Source organism: Mustela erminea, chromosome 9 (genome assembly GCF_009829155.1).
Source record: "Mustela erminea isolate mMusErm1 chromosome 9, mMusErm1.Pri, whole genome shotgun sequence".
Lineage (NCBI taxonomy): Eukaryota > Metazoa > Chordata > Mammalia > Carnivora > Mustelidae > Mustela > Mustela erminea.
The window spans coordinates 19,553,140-19,574,474 of record NC_045622.1 but is presented as its reverse complement, the minus strand read 5'-3'; the positions used below and the strand labels follow the sequence as shown (position 1 = coordinate 19,574,474).

The 21,335-nt window shown below is 36.6% G+C and overlaps 2 protein-coding genes across 2 annotated transcripts; both read left to right on the top strand.

Annotated features, from left to right (window-relative positions):
- On the top strand, positions 1 to 933 carry LOC116599285 (olfactory receptor 8B3-like). Its single transcript, XM_032359082.1, has one exon. It carries the CDS (start codon positions 1 to 3, stop codon positions 931 to 933), a length of 933 nt encoding a protein of 310 aa, XP_032214973.1.
- A 7,442-nt stretch (positions 934 to 8,375) lies between these two features.
- Positions 8,376 to 9,311, top strand: LOC116599291 (olfactory receptor 145-like). The gene has a single exon (XM_032359088.1). The coding sequence runs from the start codon at positions 8,376 to 8,378 to the stop codon at positions 9,309 to 9,311; it is 936 nt and encodes a 311-aa protein (XP_032214979.1).
- The last annotated feature ends 12,024 nt before the right edge of the window (positions 9,312 to 21,335 follow it).

The following is a 21,335-nucleotide window of genomic DNA, read 5'->3' as shown; positions in this document are numbered from 1 at the left end:
ATGGCTCGTGGAAATGCTTCCTTTGTGACTGAATTCATTCTGGAGGGGCTCACAGACCTTCCAGATCTCCAGCTCCCCCTCTTCAGTCTGTTTCTGGTCATGTACATGGTCACTATGTTGGGAAATTTGTGCTTGATAATTCTAATAGGGCTCAATTCACACCTGCACACCCCCATGTACTTTTTCCTCTTCAATTTGTCCTTCACAGACCTCTGTTATTCTTCTGTGTTTACACCTAAAATGCTGATTAACTTCACATCAAAGGAGAATATTATCTCCTACAGGGGATGCATGACCCAGTTTTACTTTTTCTGCTTTTTTGCTATTTCTGAATGTTATGTGCTGACATCAATGGCCTATGATCGCTATGTGGCCATCTGTAACCCACTCTTATATAATGTTGCCATGTCCCCCAAAGTGTGTTCCAGCCTTATGCTTGGTTCATATTTGATGGCATTTTCAGGTGCCACGGCTCACACAGGATGCATGCTGAGACTGACATTCTGTGATGCAAACACCGTCAACCATTATTTTTGTGACATTCTCCCTCTGCTCCAGCTCTCCTGCACCAGCACCTATGTGAATGAGCTGGTGATTTTCATTGTGGCAGGTATCAATGTGATTGTGCCCAGTGTCACCATCTTTTTCTCTTATGGTTTCATCCTGTCCAGCATCCTGCGCATTAGCTCCACTGAGGGCAGGTCGAAAGCCTTCAGCACGTGCAGCTCCCACATAATTGCTGTTTTCCTCTTCTTTGGCTCCTTTGCTTTTATGTATCTTAAACCATCTTCTGCTGGGTCTATGGGTAGGGGGAAAATCTCCTCTGTCTTTTATACCAATGTGGTTCCCATGATGAACCCTTTCATTTACAGCTTGAGAAACAAAGATGTTAAACTTGCTGTGAGAAAAACTGTGAGTAGGAGAGTGTTTTGATCAGAAACAGTGTCACCAGTTAGTCACAGGACAGAGAGCTTCTGTTTTTAATTACAGTAACTTTATTGGTATCCTGCTTATCCTATCCCTTTCTTATCATGCTGAAGTAAACTTGAATCTTCTCTCAATAATTTATTTTTGCTTTTTGTAGAGTAGATCTCTCTTCACCATTAGCACACTTTCCTCTTCCTTTTTTCATTTGGTAATAATATTAAGAAAAAATTTATTATCAGGGTTTTTTTGCTCTATCATTTGAACTTCTATTTTTCTTTCTGGAAATAGAAGACTTGTCTACAAATGATCAGATCAAGGAACATTTGAATGATGTACTGTCTCTGCCCCTTGTCTTGGCAGCATGAAGGGGACAATGTCTTCCTACTCTCAACCTTCCAGCATTCACTGAACAAGAATGTGTCCCCTTTCATGCCAGAGATGGAAGTTTCCATAAGGACTGTCAAGGAGAAATGACTTTACATCTATAAACACTGTGCATCATGTCTTCTTTTCCAAAGAGTTTTCTTACCTTTGCATGGTCAACCCTGCACATAACAGGTTGTCAAAATATGTTTATTCCATGGATTGGAAATTCTCTGTCTTCTGAAGGAAAAAGTCTAGACTAAATTCTTCATCTTCTGACCTCAAGCCTACCACTGTTTGTAGTGCACTTTGTTTCTACTTTATTCCATTACATGTTGTTTCCATAAGATGGAAAACAAGAAAACATTTCCAATTTGAAAATTGATTGTGCTTTGTTCCAGGATGATACATGAATTTCTCTCGGGGTGGGTATTACTTTTATTTGTTTTTTTTGTTTGTTTGGGAAAACAGTTTGATGTTTTTTCCCCCCGACTAGGAAAGGGAAGGCTTTTGGGGCAAGAACAGTTCAGAAATGATTGGCTCAAATGAAATGTTACTTCTTCAAAATAAAAAAAAATGAATCTGTGATGGAAGTTAAGGAATACATTTGTGATGAGCACTGAGTGATGTATGTACAGAAGTGTTGAATCACTGTATTGTATACCTGAAACTAATACTACTGTGTTAACAAACTGGAATTTAAAAGCATGGAGGACATTAGGAGAAGGAAGGGAAAAGACGAAGGGGAGGGAAATCGGAGGGGGAGATGAACCAAGAGAGACTATGGACTCTGAGAAACAAGCTGAGGGGAGGGGTTTGGGGGATGGGTGAGCTTGATGATGGGTATTAAGGAGGGCATGTATTGCATGGAGCACTGGGTGTTATATGCAAACAAAGAATCATGGAACACTACATCAAAAATTAATGATGTATTGTATGGTGACTAACATAAAAAATACTAAATAAATAAATACTTTAAAAAATTAATTTGGGATGTTTGCACATACTTGTAATTCATAGAGCAAGGCATAGGAGGGAAAGGAGCCCAGAACATATAATCAGGCCCGGGTTCAACAAGACACATGGCCAATAAATATAAGGTCTTGCTATGCAGAATGGTCATGAGGATTTAAACCACTTTTCAAAATCAGTTTTAATCCTGCTCTATATAGTGCTATAAAAATACAGTCCATAAAGCTTTCATAAAATTTATAATGTACAGTGTGCAGACAGTGGTAGTGTTTGGAGGAATGAAGTGAAAAGCTCTGGTCACATTTGGGGGACTAAGTGATAGAGGATATTTCAAAAGATAAAGTAGTGATTAGTAATTAAAACTCAGTTTAGGAAGAAGGAATCCAGAAAGCAAAATGATGTATGATAAAAATCCATTCTTATGATTCTCCTCCTCTTCCTGGAAGGCCCTAGAAATATTATGGGGATTTCTCAAGTTATTTGGTATAAAAAAATAAAGTCACCTCCCCAGGACTTGAAGACATGAGAACAATTAATTCAGTACTGTCTTTTGGAGCCTTCTATATGCTACTTCTTACGTATTTAAGGTACAAAACCCTCAAGTTGCAATTAAGCAAGCAATGGCAATTCAGAAGAAATTTTCAGTGAGTAACCAAATCAAATTATGACAGTGTATTTTCTGTAATAGGATGTCAGATTATTTTTCTTTTGAGGAAAGACAAAAAATATTTTATTCTAAAAATCCTTGACCTTAACCAAGGGATAATGTCTACATTTTGTAAGATAACTTTAATAATATTTTCTTGGGAGAAGGGGGTGGGATTATGGACATTGGGGAGGGTATGTGCTTTGGTGAGTGCTGTGAAGTGTGTAAACCTTGTGATTCACAGACCTGTACCCCTGGGGATAAAAATATATGTTTATAAAAAATAAAAAATTTAAAAAAAGATAACTTTAATAATATTTTCAATTTTAGTAGATATTGTGAAAGTTGGCATGACTGGTACATTTGCCTGTTTGTTGGTAGATGTTTTGCATGACTGCTTATAACCACATCTCCTAACTCCAATATTAATATGCTTGATTTTCACTTTATTTATATAAAATGGTTGATCTATGTTGGTGTTTTCTTCCTTTCTTTTCCTTTATTTACTGTCCCTTTTCTTTTTCGTTTTCTTTTCTTTTTTTTTTTTAAAGAGAGGTAGGGGAACAGGGGCAGAAGGAGAGAGGGATAGAGAGAATTCCAAGCCAACTTCAAACCCAAAATGGAGCCCCAGGCAGGACCCAAGCTCATGACCCTGAGATCAGGACCTGAGCCAAAATCCAGAGTCAAATGTTCAACCAAGTGACCCACCCAGGCTCCCCTACTGTCTGTTTTGATTAAATTGTTTTTCTTATTGATATTGAAGTATATCTATATAAGTAAATAATACATGTGCTATTTGGGGACCTCTGTAGACATTGCAGAAGTGTGTCCATCCACTCTGTTTTTATTTTATCACTATTTCAGGTGGCCCCAAATACGTGTTAAACCTGGTCACTAATCTTTCATTTGAGAAGTCTGAAAATACAAGTTAAATTGTTTCATTTTTAGAGAGGGTAAGCTTTCTTTCAAATTAGTTTCCATTTTTTCCTGATTATTTTTGAAAAAAATTAACAAAAGTTTAAATAAATCTTATTAAATCTAGATTTGGCAAAGTTTTAAGAAGGAGACTCAGGGGCCTCTGAGCTGCTCAGCCAAAGAGACTGCCTTAGGCTCAGGTCATTTGAGCCTAGAGTCAGGTTCTCTGCTCAGTGGAGAGTCTGCTCTTTCCTCTCCCTTTGCCCTTCCCCACACTCATGCTCTCCCTTTGTCTCAAATGAAAAAATAAAATCTTTAAAAGAAATTTTTTAAAGATTTTATTTATTTCAGAGAGAGAGAGAGAGCACACAAGCATGAATGGGGAAGGGGCAGAGGAAGAAGCAGACCCCTTGCTGAGTAGGGAGCCCATTGCAGCCCTCCATCCTGAACCCAAGGCAGATGCTTAACCGACTGTGCCACCCAGGTGCCCCAAATGAATAAAAATCTTTAAAAATAAATAAATAAATAAAACAACTTATCTATAACTTTTAGTTAGCAACACAAGCTCTATTTGGACTTCTCTCAAAGGAAGGGAATCAAGTTAGGGTGATTTACATGTAAAACATAGAGTTATCCTTAACAGTTTTTTGTTTTCTTGAGTTATCTGAATAGAATGAATGAAATAATGAGAAGAAAAACATAGATAGATGATAGATAGATAGATAGATAGATAGAGATAGATGGTATCTTAGTTAAATAGGTAAGCCATGAGATTTGCTAGGACCTGTGAACTAGCACAGAGATGTTTCTAAGTCAGTGTAAACACTTCGAGTTTCAGGGATTAATGGAAAATGGTCCTCCTAGTTAAAGAAAGTTCCCTGATTACATCCTGATTTTGTTTAATTGACCCTTTCTTAAGCAGGTTGCTATTGCTGCTGAGGATCAAATTTGTAATGATTAGAGCATACTACAGTTAAAGACTGATAAAAAAACAGGAGTAAAAAGGGTTTTGATTTCTATATTCCTTTAATTTCTAAACCCCAAATTTATAGATCTCCATCACTCACTTGTTTATACTGCCTTCCTACACACACACACTCACACACATACACGGTCTTTAGTCTTGTGTTTTATAAGATCACTGTGTAACAACTAAGACAGGGAATGCAGCCCACTTTTTTAGAAAGTTTTTATTTAAATTCAGATAGTTACCCTAAAGTGTAATATTGGTTTCAGGTGTACAATATAGTGATTCAACATTTCCATGAAAAACCTGATTCTTATCCAGCCCCCCACTACCTCCTTCTGGTAACTTTCAGTTAATGTGTTGTTGGATTTGGTTTGCTAGTATTTTATTGGGTTTTTGCATCCATGTTCATCAGGTATGTTGGCTTGTAGTTCTCTCTTTCAGTGGGGTCTTTATATGGGTTTGGTTTCAGGTTAAATCTGTTCTCATAAAATGAATTTGGAAGTTTTCTTTCCTTTTTTATATTTTGGAATAATTAAAGAAGAATAAGTAGTAATTCTTATTTAAGTGCTTGGTAGAATTTGCCTGTGAAGCCATCTGGCCCTGTATTTTTTTTTTTTTCTGAGATTTTTTGTTACAGATTCAATTTCTTTTTTCGTTATTGGTCTGTTCAAATTTTCTAGCTCTACCTGTTTCTGTGTTGTAGTTTATATATTTCTAGGAATTGCCCAATTTTTGGCATATAGTTTTTCATAATATTCTCATATAATTCTTTGTATTTCTGTGGTGTTGATTATTTCTCTTATGTCATTTGTGATTTTATTTACTTGATTCCTTTTTTTAAAAAGATTTTTATTTATTTATTTAACAGACAGAGATCACAAGTAGGCACAGAGGCAGGCAGAGAGGGGAAAAGCAGGGTTCCGGCTGAGCAGAGAGCCTGATGTGGGGCTCAATCCCAGGACCCTGAGATCATGACCTGAGCCAAAGGCAGAGGCTTTAACCCACTGAGCCACCCAGGTACCCCCCCCCCACACTTTTTTTTTCCTTGATAAATCTGGTTAGAGGCTTATCAATTTTTTTTTTCCCAAAGAACCAACTCCCAGTTTCATTGATCTATTGTTTTGTGTTTTGTTATTGTTGTTTTTAGTTTTTATATCATTTATTTCTGCTCTCATCTTTATTATTTCCTTCCTTCAGCTGATTTCAGGTTTTATTTTTTCTTTTTCTAGCTCCTTTAAGGCGTAAGGTTAGGTTACTTGAGTTTTTTCTTGCTTCTTGAGGTAGGCCTGTATTGCTATAACTTCTCTCTTAGGACCACTTTTGCAGAATCCCAGAGGTTTTGGACGATTGTGTTTTCATTTTCATTTGTTTCTACTTTTTAAATTTCCTTTTTAACTCCTGGTTGACCCATTCATTGTTTAGTAGGATGTTTTTTAACCTCCATGTATTTGTGGTTTTTCCAGATTTTTTCTTGTGGTTGACTGCTAGTTTCATAACGTTGTGGTCAGAAGAAGCATGATATGACTTTGATTTTCTTGAATTTATTGAGGCCTGTTTTGTAGGCCACCATGTGATCTATTCTGGAGTATGTTCTCTGTGCACCTGAAAAGACTATGTATTTTGGTGTTTTAGGATGGAATGTTCTAAATATATCTGTTAATCCCATCTGATCCAGTGTATCATTCAAAGCCACTGTTTCCTTGTTAATTTTCAGTTTAGATGATCTGTCCATTGCTGTAAGTGGGGAAGAAGACATAGTTTAACACATTGCTTGCAGAAATGTGAATTATTGTAGTTTTTGGGAAAACCATCTGATATTAATTAAAAGAACATTTTGGGAATATATCCCATTGAAATAAAACTAATGGTATATCAAGATGTATGCACAATGATGACTATTTTACCATTGCTTTTGGTGGTAAAAGAAAGGAAAGTTATGGATTTCCATAGATGTGTATTGTTGGATACATTATAATATTCCAAAACATAGAATTTTGGAGATATTTTAATGAAATATTATTAAATGACAAAAGAAAGAGGTCAGGAAATATGTAGTTTGTAGTCAGCTGTAAAGCCCTTATAAATCTATTTGGTTATATCAGCAATTAGGAAAATAAAGGAAGACATTGTAAGTTGTAAACTTAAATAACTGGGGCATGATGGAATGAAGGGGAGCTAAGACAGGAAAGAGGGTGCCAGAAAAAGGCACACGAGAAGTGATGTGTCTAAAAGATACGAAGAGTGCATTGTATGACCATCTGTGCCATACTATTAACACTATATATGTGTGGGAAGATAGGTATGTATGTGAAATATTTTATGGGGATTCAAAATATTATTAGCTATGTGTTAGCTGTTGTGCCTAAAAGCCAATGAAGCACTAGGAGAAAGAAGAGAGAAAGGATTTCTACCTCATTTGTCCTGGAAGAATGTGCAACTTTGAGTAGAATATTGAGCTTCCAAAGACACTAGGGTATAAGCATCTTCATCTGCGTACAGTTTTATACACTTGTTTTTCCCAAAGGGAACTATGTCGGTTCTCCTGGGGAAGCCCCTGTATCACAACCCTCAGTCCTCCAAACCCAGAATAAGATCACGTACATGATGCTCCCTGTTACTATCTTGAAAACAAGGACAGCTGTTTATATTTTTTAAAATAATTTAATGATCACCTCTGGGCAAAATCATTATTGAGAATAACGATCTTTATCTTAATGAGTCTCAGAGCAAGTCAAAGACTGAGATTATAAATGCTCTGAACCTGCACACAATTGGAATTACAATTACCGCCCACAGCAGCAGAACTTTCCTTTTGGAGAGCAGTGTTGGAGAAGAAACTACAAGGCAGTTGTGAAGTCACTAGGCAAAGAAGAGTAAGCATTGAACCCTTTATGTTTTTATGTCTTTCAAAACCCAGAGCAATAGAAAGTAATAAACTTTTCTGCTTTTACCAGCTCTGGTCTGGGTACAGATGATTAAGGGGACTGCATAGGAAGAAAATCAACATTACAGGTAGTACTGAGATTATGGGGTTTGCAGAAGGATTGCCTCCAGTCCTTAGAGAATTTCCTATGAATGAAACCTAGCTTCCATTCCTGGCTTAATGGCTTTTCTTGCTGTGTGTGCTTGGGAAACCAAAGAGTCTCTGTAAGTCTGTTTCCCCAATCCTGCTATGGACATGTGCTCATGGTCTCTACCCTACACAGTGTCCAGTCTGGATGTGGCCAGCACAGGTAGTCGAAGTGTGGTGATTAAAGATTAACAAGTACAAACTGGAATAAATGAAGGAATAGAAAGTACTAATGACAAACCTAACCAGGAAAAAGATGAGAAATTTCTATACTTCTTCCCCTCTTGAAATATTTCGCCCAGTGTTACTTGAAACTATGTTGATGCCTCCCAGATACTTGTCTTATATGAGCAGAGCCAGATCCTGTAAAATAACTTCCTATAAAATTAAACCTCAGCAGAGTCTGTTGGCTTCTTGACTCCAGAATGGCCTGACATGGGATTGCATAGGAAGTCTGGATTCTGCCTCAATATGATTCTACTCTCCTATCTTTCAGATCCTACTGGAAGAGCATGGATATGGAAAACAGTTCCTTAGTCACTGAGTTTATCCTTGTGGGTTTAACCAAATATTCAGAGATCCAGCTGCCCCTGTTCTTCCTGTTCTTAGGAATCTACATTGTCACCGTGGCAGGAAATATGGGCTTGGTCACTCTAATTGGACTGAATTCTCACCTTCACACGCCCATGTACTACTTCCTCTTTAATTTATCCTTTATCGACCTCTGTTATTCTTCCGTCATCACCCCAAAATTGCTGGTAAACTTTGTGTCTGAACCAAACACCATCTCCTATGCAGCGTGCATGACTCAGCTTTTTTTCTATTGCTTCTTTGTCAGTGCAGAGTGCTATGTATTGACAGTAATGGCCTATGATCGCTATGTGGCCATTTGTAAGCCCCTACTGTATACAGTCACCATGTCCCCTCAGGTCTGTTCTCTGTTGGCTGTGATTGTATATGTGGGGGCATTTATCGGTGCCTGGGCCCACACAGGATGCATGCTGAGGCTGACCTTCTGTGATGCCAACACCATCAACCACTACATGTGTGACATCCTCCCCCTCCTGGAGCTTTCCTGCACAAGCACTCATGTCAATGAGCTGGTAGTTCTCATTGTTGTGGGCTTTGATGTCGGTGTGCCCAGCCTCACTATCATTGTCTCTTACACTTTTATCCTCACTAGCATCCTTCACATCCGTTCCACTGAAGGAAGGTCCAAAGCCTTCAGCACTTGCAGCTCACATATAATTGTCGTTTCTGTTTTCTTTGGGTCAGGGGCATTCATGTATCTTCATCCTTCTTCTGTCTTGTCCATGGACCAGGGAAAAGTGTCCACCGTGTTCTACACCATTGTGGTGCCTATGCTCAATCCTCTGATCTATAGCTTCAGGAACAAGGAAGTTAAGGTTGCCCTGAAAAAAAGCTTGAGTAGAAAAATATTTTCCTGAGCCAAAAAAGCAGCCCTAATTATCATAAGAAAATGCAGCTTTCTTTTAAAATTCTCTTTGTTCCTCTATAGAGGGTTCCCGCCCCCCATGGAGAAAGAAATGAGGATAATAGAGTGTTGGACTTGGAATTAGAAGGCCCAAGTTGAAAACTCTCCCAAAATAGGGGCATTCTATTACTTTAGAGGGCTATTGGGAAGAATAAATTAATGCAAATGGATGTTTGTAGAATAATATTGGGGGCCTAAAACTATGTTTCCTCCTTTCTTCTTCTTTCTGTTCTTTCTCTTTCTTTTTTTTTCCCCCTGTTTTCCTCTTACACTTTAGAGGGAACATTCACAGACTCTCAGCTCTTCCTGTGATCTCCATCATCATGAATGGCACCATCCTCTACTAAATTGCTTAGATCCCAAACTAGTATTTTCCTTGATTCCTCTAACTTTGCTTTTCCTCCACACCTAATTTATTAAGTATTGACAATTCTTGTTCTCCTCATGGAACTACCATTTGTCATATGGAAACCAGCCTCCTGATTGGCCTTTTCCTCTCTTATCTTTACCCCTTGAAATCCACTCTCTGCATTGCAATCAAAAGGCTCTTTCCATGCTTTCAATAAGATCTCATTTACCTTAGTTTACTCTGTTCACTGAAGTTGTCTTCAGATGTACCAAGCTCCATGGTACGTCAAACAAGGATTATATCTTAACCTTGATCACGTCTCCAGCCTGATTTTCTGTTATTATAACCCCCTCCTCTCTGCCTTTTCTCTGGTAATCTATTAAAGTCATACTGAGGTTCCCCAAATTTAATAATTGTTCTGTTGCACATTTCCCACAAGCTCTTTCTCTCACCCTGGAACATCCTCATGTATCCTGTCCATCCCTCAGATATTAGGTTATCCAGGACCTTTGGGAAGTCTTTTCTGGACAGAAGGGTGAGGTTAAATGACATTCAGATATACACTGATAGCATTCTGTGCCTACCTTATTGAGGTACAGGTCCCATTGTACTGAAATTCTTTTCCCCTTCCAATGTAGTATCTGACTCTATTTATTTAGTTATAAGAAAACTTTAAGAAACTCATTTGCAGGAAAACTTAAAGTTAACTACAAGGGGGTAGGTTATGTAAGAAAGAGATATATTTCTCTAAGTTGGATTCTTAAAAATCTTAAGAAATCATTTGAAAATGTATAGATCATTTTTGGGTTTTTTTATGTTTTTAGTTACCATACAGTACATCATTAGTTTTTGAGGTTGTGTTCCATGATTCATTGTTTGCATATAACACCCAGTGGTCCATGCAATCTGTGCCTTCCTTAATACCCACCACCAGGCTCACCTATCCCTCCACCCTTGCTCCCTTCTGAAACCCTCAGTTTGTTTCTCAGAGTTCATCGTCTCTCGAGTATTTAGGGGGGATTCTCTTGTTTTTCTTTGCCTACCTTTCCTTGAAAATTCCTTTTGCTCATGTTTCCTCCATGGTTGATTGGTTATCTCATCTATCTATCTATCATCTATCTATCTATCTATCTATCTCTATTTTTCCAGCACACTCTTATTACCTGTTTCTAACCCTCTTTGTTTTCTGTTTGTGCTTCAGACATCGCCTGAAGGGAAATAGCCACCTAACCTGTTTTATAAAGTTTAAGTGCTCTGTTTTTTACTTCCCAGAGTGGAGTAGTCAGGCCTGCCACAGTAATGAAAACAATTCTCACATGCTTTTGTCATTGTCTGATTATATGTCTTCTCTGTCAGGAAGGTCACTGTGTGTATTTCCCAATGCTTAGCAAAGTGTCTAGCACTTAGTAAAGGCTCAGCAAGTATTGGTGGGATGAATGAATGTTTGCTATATGACTTTAAATTTTGAGTCTAAAGGAGATATTTGGGGAGAAGAGTCACTCAAAGAATTGTTAATACTTCTCCCTCCTAGAGTGAGTTTCTTAATACTTTGCTTTCATATTCCTCTTCTTTTCCATCTTCTCTTAAGCACAGTGATGGAAAACAGAGATTGATTTAGTTTTATATAGATGGCTGGGTGTATTCAGGAACCGGGGAAAGGGAGGCATGCATTGGGCAGACTTCTAGCAGCAAGATAGAGTAAGCTCACAGTTTCCGGTGTGAGACTACCTGGGTTTAAATTTCAGGTCTGTAATCTGCTAATTATGTGATTCTGAAAAAGTTACTTAACATTTTAAGATATCTTTTTCCTCAATTCTAAAATGAGAAAAATAATACTATCTGCTTAGAAGGGTTTTTGCAAAGATCGTTATCCATTTGCTTGGGGTTCAAGATATAGTACATGGGGTATAGTTCCGGGTTTGCCACCATATAATAGTGCCATTTCATTTTAGAACCTCAGATTAGTAACCTGCAAAATAAGAGGCTTGGCTGGATTATACCAAGTATTCCATCTATTTAAAAAATCTTGTGATAATTGTGTCTCAGTTGTTGACTTATACACTACTAGAGTTGACTTGGAAAGTTGTGACTTGGGTATGTGTCAGAATCATTCAGGAAATGCTTGTAATTATGATCTCCTAGTTCCTTCTCAGACCTATTCAATTAGGGCAGGGTTCAGGAATATGCACCTTGAAAATTCTTTTCAAGTGATTATGATTTTATTGTGTAGGTAACTGGTGATTTGGGACTTTCCACTCTTAACATTCTGTGACTTTAAAACTGTCTCTGGACAGGAAAATATGTGGACACTTATAACTTTACCAGAAAGGAGATTTTCTGGTGTCAGGAAAGTTAATTAAGTATTTGAAGAAGGGAAAAGGGGTCAGTAGTGTTCACTATTGCACAGATGTTGAGAGAAGTAAGCATCAGACCAGGTCCTGTACTGAGAATTTACAAACTTGGCAAGTTTATGGAAATGGTAGAAGCAGCGACCCAACTGCAGTTGGTTAAGGAATAGAGGAAAAGGAGAATGTAGAAAAATATACTTACCTTACTCACTTAAAACACATTAGAATAATAGGTCAGTGGAAACACAAAACCTTAAACTAATCGCATGCACATTTAAGTATTTAGAATATGATAAAGTAGCATTTCAAATCAGTAAGGAAGTGTTAGATTGTTAATAAATACTGGTAAAACAATGGTTTGTATTCAGAAAAAAAAGTGCAGTTAGATATATACTCATGTATATATAAAAATAAATTCCATGTGTTCTAAAAATTAGACATAAAATTTTTTAACTATAAAAGAGCCGAAGAAAATACATGTAACTATTCATCTAATCTAAGGGAAAAGACAGAAGAAACCATAAGAAATACTTTTTTTAACCCGATAGTGAAAACTTCTATAAATATAAGAATAACAAATAAAAGGTATTAATTTACACTCCTACTGTATGGTCAGTAATATTCTGGTGCCCCCCCATTCCTACAAAATGACTAGATCCTGCATGAAATATAATAACCTATATGATCATTATTAACCTCCCTTAATAAGAGAAAAAAGGGTGGGAACTTAACTAAACATTGCATGATTATGCAACTAGTAAGGTGAACACTCAACTTTGAACCTAGGCAGTCTGGATCCAGAATTCCTGCTCTTTACAACTGTATTGCCGATTTTAAAAAGTACAAAAGAAGAAAAATTAAGTAATACATTTCATGGCTTAAATACATAAAAAATACAACTATTACGAATACCAGGACATTTTAAACATAAAATTCTGTGTAACAGTGATCTCTGGGCAGACCATAGGGATTAGAAAAGGTAAAACAGCACAAACATTAGTATTTGGTAATATTTTAGTTCTTCATATGGATCGTAGTTTCAAGTTTTTTATTTCATGACTATACTTTTTTAATTGACATTTATCTTATGTATATAAATTTTAAATGTCTAATACTGAAAAATAATTTTTTTTAATTTTTTAATATTTATTTTCAGCATAACAGTATTCATTGTTTTTGCACCACACCCAGTGCTCCATGTAATCGGTGCCCTCTCCAATACCCACCACCTGGTCCCCCCACCTTCCACCCCCTGGCTCTTCAAAACCCTCAGATTATTTTTCAGAGTCCATAGTCTCTCATGGTTCACCTCCCCTTCCAATTTCCCTCAACTCCCTTCTCCTCTCCATCTCCCCTTGTCCTCCATGCTATTTGTTATGCTCCACAAATAAGTGAAACCATATGATAATTGACTCTCTCTGCTTGACTTATTTCACTCAGCATAATCTCTTCCAGTCCTGTCCATGTTGCTACAAAGGTTGGGTATTCATCCCTTCTGATGGAGGCATAATACTCCATAGTGTATATGGACCACATCTTCTTTATCCATTCGTCCATTGAAGGGCATCTTGGTTCTTTCCACAGTTTGGCGACCGTGACCATTGCTGCTATAAACATTGGGGTACAGATGGCCCTTTTTTTCACTACATCTGTATCTTTGGAATAAATACCCAGGAGTGCAATTGCAGGGTCACAGGGAAGTTCTATTTTTAATTTCTTAAGGAATCTCCACACTGTTTTCCAAAGTGGCTGCACCAACTTGCATTCCCACTAACAGTATAAGAGGGTTCCCCCTTCTCCACATCCTCTCCAACACATGTTGTTTCCTGTCTTGCTAATTTTGGCCATTCTAACTGGTGTAAGGTGATATCTCAATGTGGTTTTAATTTGAATCTCTCTGATGGCTAGTGGTGATGAACATTTTGTCATTTGTCTGATAGCAGGATACAAAATCAATGTACAGAAATCAGTGGCTTTCTTATACACTAACAGTGAAAATACAGAAAAGGAAACTAGAGAATCGATTCCATTTACTATAGCACCAAGAACCATAAGATACCTGGGAATAAACCTAACCAAAGAGGTAAAGGATCTGTACTCGAGGAACTACAGAACACTCATGAAAGAAATTGAAGAAGACACAAAGATGGAAGAACATTCCATGCTCTTGGATTGGAAGAATAAACATTGTTAAAATGTCTGTACTGCCTAAAGCAACCTATACTTTTAATGACATTCCAATCAAAATTCCACTGGTATTTTTCAATGAGCTGGAGCAAATAATCCAAAAATTTGTATGGAATCAGAAGAGAACCCAAAACACTAAGGAAATGTTGAAAAACAAAAATAAAACTGGGGGCATCACGTTACCTGATTTCAAGCTTTACTACAAAGCTGTGATCACCAAGACAGCATGGTACTGGCATAAAAACAGACACATAGACCAGTGGAACAGAGTAGAGAGCCCCGATATGGACCCTCAACTCTATGGTCAAATAATCTTCAACAAAGCAGGAAAAAAATACACAGTAGAAAAAAGACAGTCTCTTCAATAAATGGTGCTGGGAAAACTGGACAGCTATATGTAGAAGAATGAAACTCAACCATTCTCTTACACCGTACACAAAGATAAACTCAAATGGATAAAAGACCTCAACGTGAGACAGGAATCCATCAGAATCCTAGAGGAGAATATAGGCAGTAACCTCTTTGATATCAACCACAGCAACTTCTTTCAGTATGTGTCTCCAAAGGCAAAGGAAACAAAAGCGAAAATGAACTTTTGGGACTTCATCAAAATCAAAAGCTTCTGCACAGCAAAGGAAACGGTCAAGAAAACAAAGAGACAACCCATGGAATGGGAGAAGATATTTGCAAATGACAGTACAGACAGAAGGTTGATATCCAGGATCTATAAAGAACTCCTCAAACCCAACACACAAAAAACAGACAATCATATCAAAAAATGGGTGTAAGATATGAACAGACACTTCTCCAATGAGAAATAATTTTTAAGGCTTAAAATTAGAAGGTTCTTGCAAAACATGAGTCAATAATAAATATTCTAACAAATCAATAAGAAAGAGATCAATGTTCTCAGCATATAAGTAAAGGGGCAGATTATAAGAAAAGGCAATTGTTTAAGATAAAAGTACAAATGGTTAACAAGTACATGAAAAAATTCAGCCTTAAATTTAAAATAACAATGAGATGTAATTTTATTCTACCAAATTCGCAAAGATCTGAAAAGTAGATCTAGTCCTGGCTGGGGTTACAGACAAAAGGTATCTTGTATGCTTGTAACAGGAATGAAATGTATGACTTATTTGGATGACAGTATTAACCCTGCAATTGAGCATCAGGAATTTATTCCAAAGAGATAATGAGTTATGTGTACAAAGATCTCCCTCCTAGCATGGGGAAACTTGAATGAATGTCATCCTGAAATCAGACTGGCATTCTGGCACTTCATTTGCAAAGAATTCACTTAGGGCACCTGCATGGCTCAGTTGGTTAAGTGCCCGACTCTTGATTTTGGCTCAGGTTATGATCTCAGGGTCATGAGATTGCACCCCGCATGGAGCCCTGCACTGAGTGTGGAATCTGCTTGAGATCTTTTCTCCCTCTCTCTTTGCCCCCCTGAACTTACATGTACTCTCTCTCTCAAAATAAATAAATAAATATTTTTTTTTTTTTTTAAGATTCATGTATAAAGGATTTCCAATGACCAAGGTAATAAAATGCAACTGTGAAACTCTGAAATCTACTGTTGAAATCAACTTAGGATTTTTTTTTATTAATAGACATTTTCATATTTACTTACATGGAATTTACATATTAAACAGATGTCTTTTCTTATGTGGAGTATTCTTCAAATTTTCATTGGTCTGAGAATATAGTAACCATTTCAAATCACAGGAAATATATTATAAAAGGAGAGAAATAGAAGAAGATATGTTTTACTTAATATTTATCTGATAGCTAAAAGCTATCTTTACACTTCTTTTCTTCCCAATTCCTCCTGGGATTTTCCAGCTGTAGTGACAAAATAAGTAAAATATAATTAATTTTCAGGCAAGTATGTTGATTGTTTCCCCCTTTATTTCTTAATTATAATTAAGTCTAAAACATGTGAATAGGGATGAAGGTGTTAGGCTGGAGTGTATTCTGGAACCTTAAAAAATTTTAAATGAGTAAATTACAATACATATAGAGACATTCATCTAAGTATAGTTTGTGGGAAAGGAGAAACAAAAATGTTCAACTGTATGCAATTGATTAAACAACATAGTAGAAGTATTCAATTAGAAACTGTAGATTTTGAAATTAAATTGTAGAGAACATTAGCATGAAAAAATGTATATATACTGTACATTGATTGGTAAAAAAGCAAATTGCAAATATATAAAGTATGATATCAATTTTTCTAAGATTTTTATTTATTTATTTGACAGACAGAGATCACAAGTAGGCAGAGTGGCAGGCAAAGAGAGAGAGAGGGAAGCAGGCTTCCTGCTGAGCAGAGAGCCCAATGTGGGGTTCGATCCCAAAACCCTGGGATCATGACCTGAGCCAAAGGCAGAGGCTTAACCCACTGAGCCACCCAGGTGCCCCATATGATCTCAGTTTTCAATGTGCATTATATATGTGTGTATGAATATGTATATGAATGTGTGTATACAACATATATTATGTACAGACATATGTATGTATATATGTATTTTTTTAAATCATAGAATGGAATAGACACAAGCTTAATGGGAGTTAGCTTATAATATCAGAAACTGCTAACATTTATTGAGAGCTCACTATGTACCATACTCTCATTGGCCCTACTTTAAAATTTTTTTTTTAATTTATTTTCAGTGTAACAGTATTCATTGTTTTTGTACCACACCCAGTGCTCCATATTTTTTATTGGAAATCTGAAGCTTTACATGCATCTGAGGATATTGAGAATAACTATTGCACTTTATATTGTTTTTATATTTTCCACAATGGTCATACATTAGTTTTAGAAGTGGAAGAAAAAACCCTGTAAGATGACAATGCAAACTATAAAACTAGAAGGTAATTTAGGAGAATATCTGGGTGACCTAGGGTTTGACAATGCTTTCTTAGATACAATGCAAAAGGCACAATCTACAAAAAAGGAACTGATATATTGGACCTCATTAAAATTTAAAATTTCTTCTCTATGAAATATACCATCAAGAGAATGAGAAGACAAGCCACAGCCTGAGAGAAAATATTTGCAAGAGGCATATCCAGTAAAAAGCTGTTATCCAAAATATATGAAGAATTCTTAAAACTTAATAAGAAAATGAACACCTTGTTTTAAAAAAGTGGGCAAAAGATCTAAACAGGAGGCCTCAAGAGAAGATATGCAGATGGTAAATAAGCATAAAAAGATGCTTAACATCATACGTTTTTAGGGAATTGCAAATTAAAACATTAATTAGACACCTATTAGAATGGCTAAAATCCAAAACACTGACAACACTAAATGCTGACAAGAATGGGGATCAACAAGAACTCTCATTCATTACTGGTAAAAATAGAAAATAGTACAGCTACTTTGGAAGACAATTTGGTGGTTTCTTACAAAACTGAATATACTTGAAGCATATGATTCAGCAATTGGGCTCCTTGATATTTACCCAAAGAAACTGAAAACTTATGTCTGCACAAAAACTTATACCTGATGTTTATAGGAGCTTTATTCATAATTGCCAAAACTTGGAAGAAACCAAGATACCCTTCAAAAGGTGAGTAGGTAAATAAACTGTGGTACATCCATACAATGGATAATTATTCCATACCAAAAAAACATGAGCTATCATGTCACAAAAGACATGGAAGACCCATAAATGCATATATTATTAAGTGAAAGAAGACAGTCTGAAAAAGCTCCATACTGTATGATTCCAAATAAGTGGCAATCTGGAAAAGGCAAAGTAAAGACAGTGAAAATATCAGTAGTTGCCACCAGGCTCGGGAGGAGGAAGAAATGCACAGGTGAAACACAGGAGATTTTTAGGGCAGTGAGACTACTTTGTATCCTACTGTGATGGTAGTTTCATGCCATCATATATTTATCAAACCCATGGCGTTACAACACAAAATCACCCTAATGTACATATGGATCTGGGGTGATAAGAGTGTGTCAGTATTAGTTTATCTGTTGGAATAAGTGCACCACTGTGCAGCATGTGGACATTGAAGGAGGTTGTACATGTGTGTGGAAAGGGTATCTGGATTCACAGATGGGCTGTACTTTCCATTCATCTTTGTCATGAACCTAAAAGTACTCTAAAAAATAAAGTCTATTAAACAACAAAAGATAGGAATCATTATTTTATATTCACTATTTTCTATTCACAATATTCACTATTTTCTCTACTTGTGTATATATTTGAATTTTTTGTAATAAAATCGTTTTTCAGATAATGAAAAAAGCAACAAAAGAAGATAGTGCTAAGAGGAGAAGGAAAGAGACAAGGCAGATACAAAAGGGCAAACAAGGAATAGAACTATAGGAACTGTATTGAGGGACTTAGTTGAGCAGGTTGATAAGCTGAGAGGAAGTAGCCTGCAGAGAAGGAAGAAGCGGAGGCTCAGGAATGAACAGGAAGGATTGCCTGGTAACATAACTGGCAGGCATGGCAGATCACCCGGGAGGGTGGATTATCTTTGGACAACAGTGGACATCTTTTGTACTATTTTCAACACCTCCAGTTTCTCTTTCTCCATCAAATAAAAGGATTGCCAGCCGCCAGTTGGTGGCAACAGAGGTGGGACCTCAGGAAAAAGGAGATGGTTTAAAATAAACCGTAGTAGGTGCTGAATCTGACAGAGGGTTGGGTTAGCTGAGATCGGAGACTTTGTGGGCACAGAGTTGTAATGCTCAGAGCTGGGGGTAAATGACTGGAAAAGTCCACTTACTGTGAAAGAGGTACCAAAAGAAGATCTTTCAGAGGTTGAAAAGCAGAAGCAAGAAGTCTACAGCTAGCACTCTATCTGTGCCCTACTTGGGCATTCATATACTAATTTACATACTATTAATACAACTCAATGAAAATTCATTTTGGACATTTTTCATGAAACAATATTTAGTTTACCTAACTCACTGTACTTATGCAATTTTACAAGTTTGTGTGATTTTGGCTGACAATAAATATGTCCTAACTATTGGATCTGTTTAATAGTGTTTCTATTGAGTCCATTTGTACAATTTAAGACTCACGAGTGAGCCATGAGTGTGAATTTCCATGATTCTCCCCCACCCACAAGGTACCCAACATGTCTTCAAAAGGCACTCTTAAAAATTAAGTCTCCAAGGGGATTTTCTATTTCATGAGCTAAATTATTATCAAAGATTTGCTCTTAATAATAAAAATAAAAGCCAAGTAGCAGATAAACAATGTGCCATTACAATATGATAAAAATAAATAAATACAATAAATACACTGTACTACCATTATCATACATTTCCATAGCTTTCAGGTATACCTAAACTGAGCTCCATGCACAACAGACATCAATGTACAAAAAATATACATACAGCACTTACTGTACAATTCTGTTGTATTGTAACTATATTTTTGTGTAACAATACTGATACTTTGTTTTCAGAGCAGTGGTGGCCTATGATGCATATTTATTCTAGAACTTAACATTGTAATCTCATTTTAAGGGAGAGCCTTTATAAGCCAATGAGAATAGAGAACTAGAAAAAGGGGCCCAGGAACCAGGGTGGGGTGAGGAAAGGGTATTTTATGTAATGGAAGAAATTCTGAATGACAAGGACTCAGCTACACTCCTTTTTGGCTATGCAGAATTGACAAGTCATTTTATTTCTCTGAGTCATGCACTTATCATCACTCACAGCCTGAAGTTTGGTAACATGACAGCTATATTTCTCAGTGAAAATTGATAAGTTGGCACTCACCTGAATTTGTTCATTTCTTGTGATCCAGGTAACTGTGACTCTTTCATAATGTTGGTGTGGTGACAAAAATAACATATTGGTTTTGAAAATTGAGAGACCTTGTAGTCTTGTTCACCATGAGAGTCTTCTAGAGTGAAGCCTCCTGAAAGTAGGAAGAATTATTCTACCTCCTTCTCATTCACCCCATCTTAGGTGAGACCCCTTTAAGAGAGCAGAAGAGATGGACATGGTGGAAGAATCCAATAAAGAAGATAATAATTTCAAATGAGATTTCTCATTAGGAAGTAGAAAATAGAAGTGCTTCTCACACTCCTCCTTTTTTTTATTGTGTTGTTAATCACCATAAAATACATCATTGGTTTTCGATGCAGTGTTCCAAGATTCATTGTTTATGTACAACACCCAGTGCTCCATTGAATACATGGCCTCCTTAACACCCACATCCAGGCTCACCCCTCTTCTCACCTCCCTCCTGCCTAAAATCCTCAGTTTGTTTCTCAGAGTCCACAATCTCTCATGGTTCATCTCCCCCTCTGATTTCCCCCAGTTCACTTTCTTTTCCTTCTCCTAATGTCCTCCATGTTATTCTTTATGTTCCACAGGTAAGTGAAAACATATGATAATTGACTTTCTCTGCTTACTTCACTCAGCATAATCTCCTTCAGTCCTATCCATGTGGATGCAAAATTTGGATATTCATCCTTTCTGATGTCTGAGTAATATTCCATTGTATCTATGGGCCACATCTTCTTTATCCATTCATCTGTTGAAGGGTATCTCAGCTCTTTCCACAGCTTGGCTATTGTGGACATTGCTTCTCACACTTATTTCATTTGAACATTAGAATTGGCAATTTCTTGCAATTTGATTTAATTTTTGTGAGATGGAATCCCTTTGGAACTTGATATGGAAAATGAATTTCTTTCATCATTTACAGAGGAGCCCTAAAAAATTCCTTGTGAAAATAAAAACATTTAATAAATTCATGAGGTCCTCATCTCATTCAGGACATAAATGAGATTTATCTTGTGGGGTTCTTTTTGTTTGTTTGTTTGTTTGTTTTTAATTTTTGATTTCTTTTCAAGTTCTTTTGTTTTGTTTTACTGAGTAATAATGGGTCTTCTCTCACAAGTAAGCAGATTGGGAATAAATATAGGGACTCATTAGATTAACTGCATTTGGGGAGGGAATTCTAAATAAAAGTGATACAATCAAGGGTTGGATATTAGACAACACACTACTACTCTTTCTTTTTTTTTTATAAATAAATTTATTTATTTTCAGAAAAACAGTATTCATTATTTTTTCACCACACCCAGTGTTCCATGC

Excerpts from the sequence above, each read along its gene's own strand:
- LOC116599285 (XM_032359082.1), top strand. The coding sequence starts at position 1 with ATGGCTCGTGGAAATGCTTCCTTTGTGACTGAATTCATTCTGGAGGGG.
- LOC116599291 (XM_032359088.1), top strand. The coding sequence starts at position 8,376 with ATGGATATGGAAAACAGTTCCTTAGTCACTGAGTTTATCCTTGTGGGT.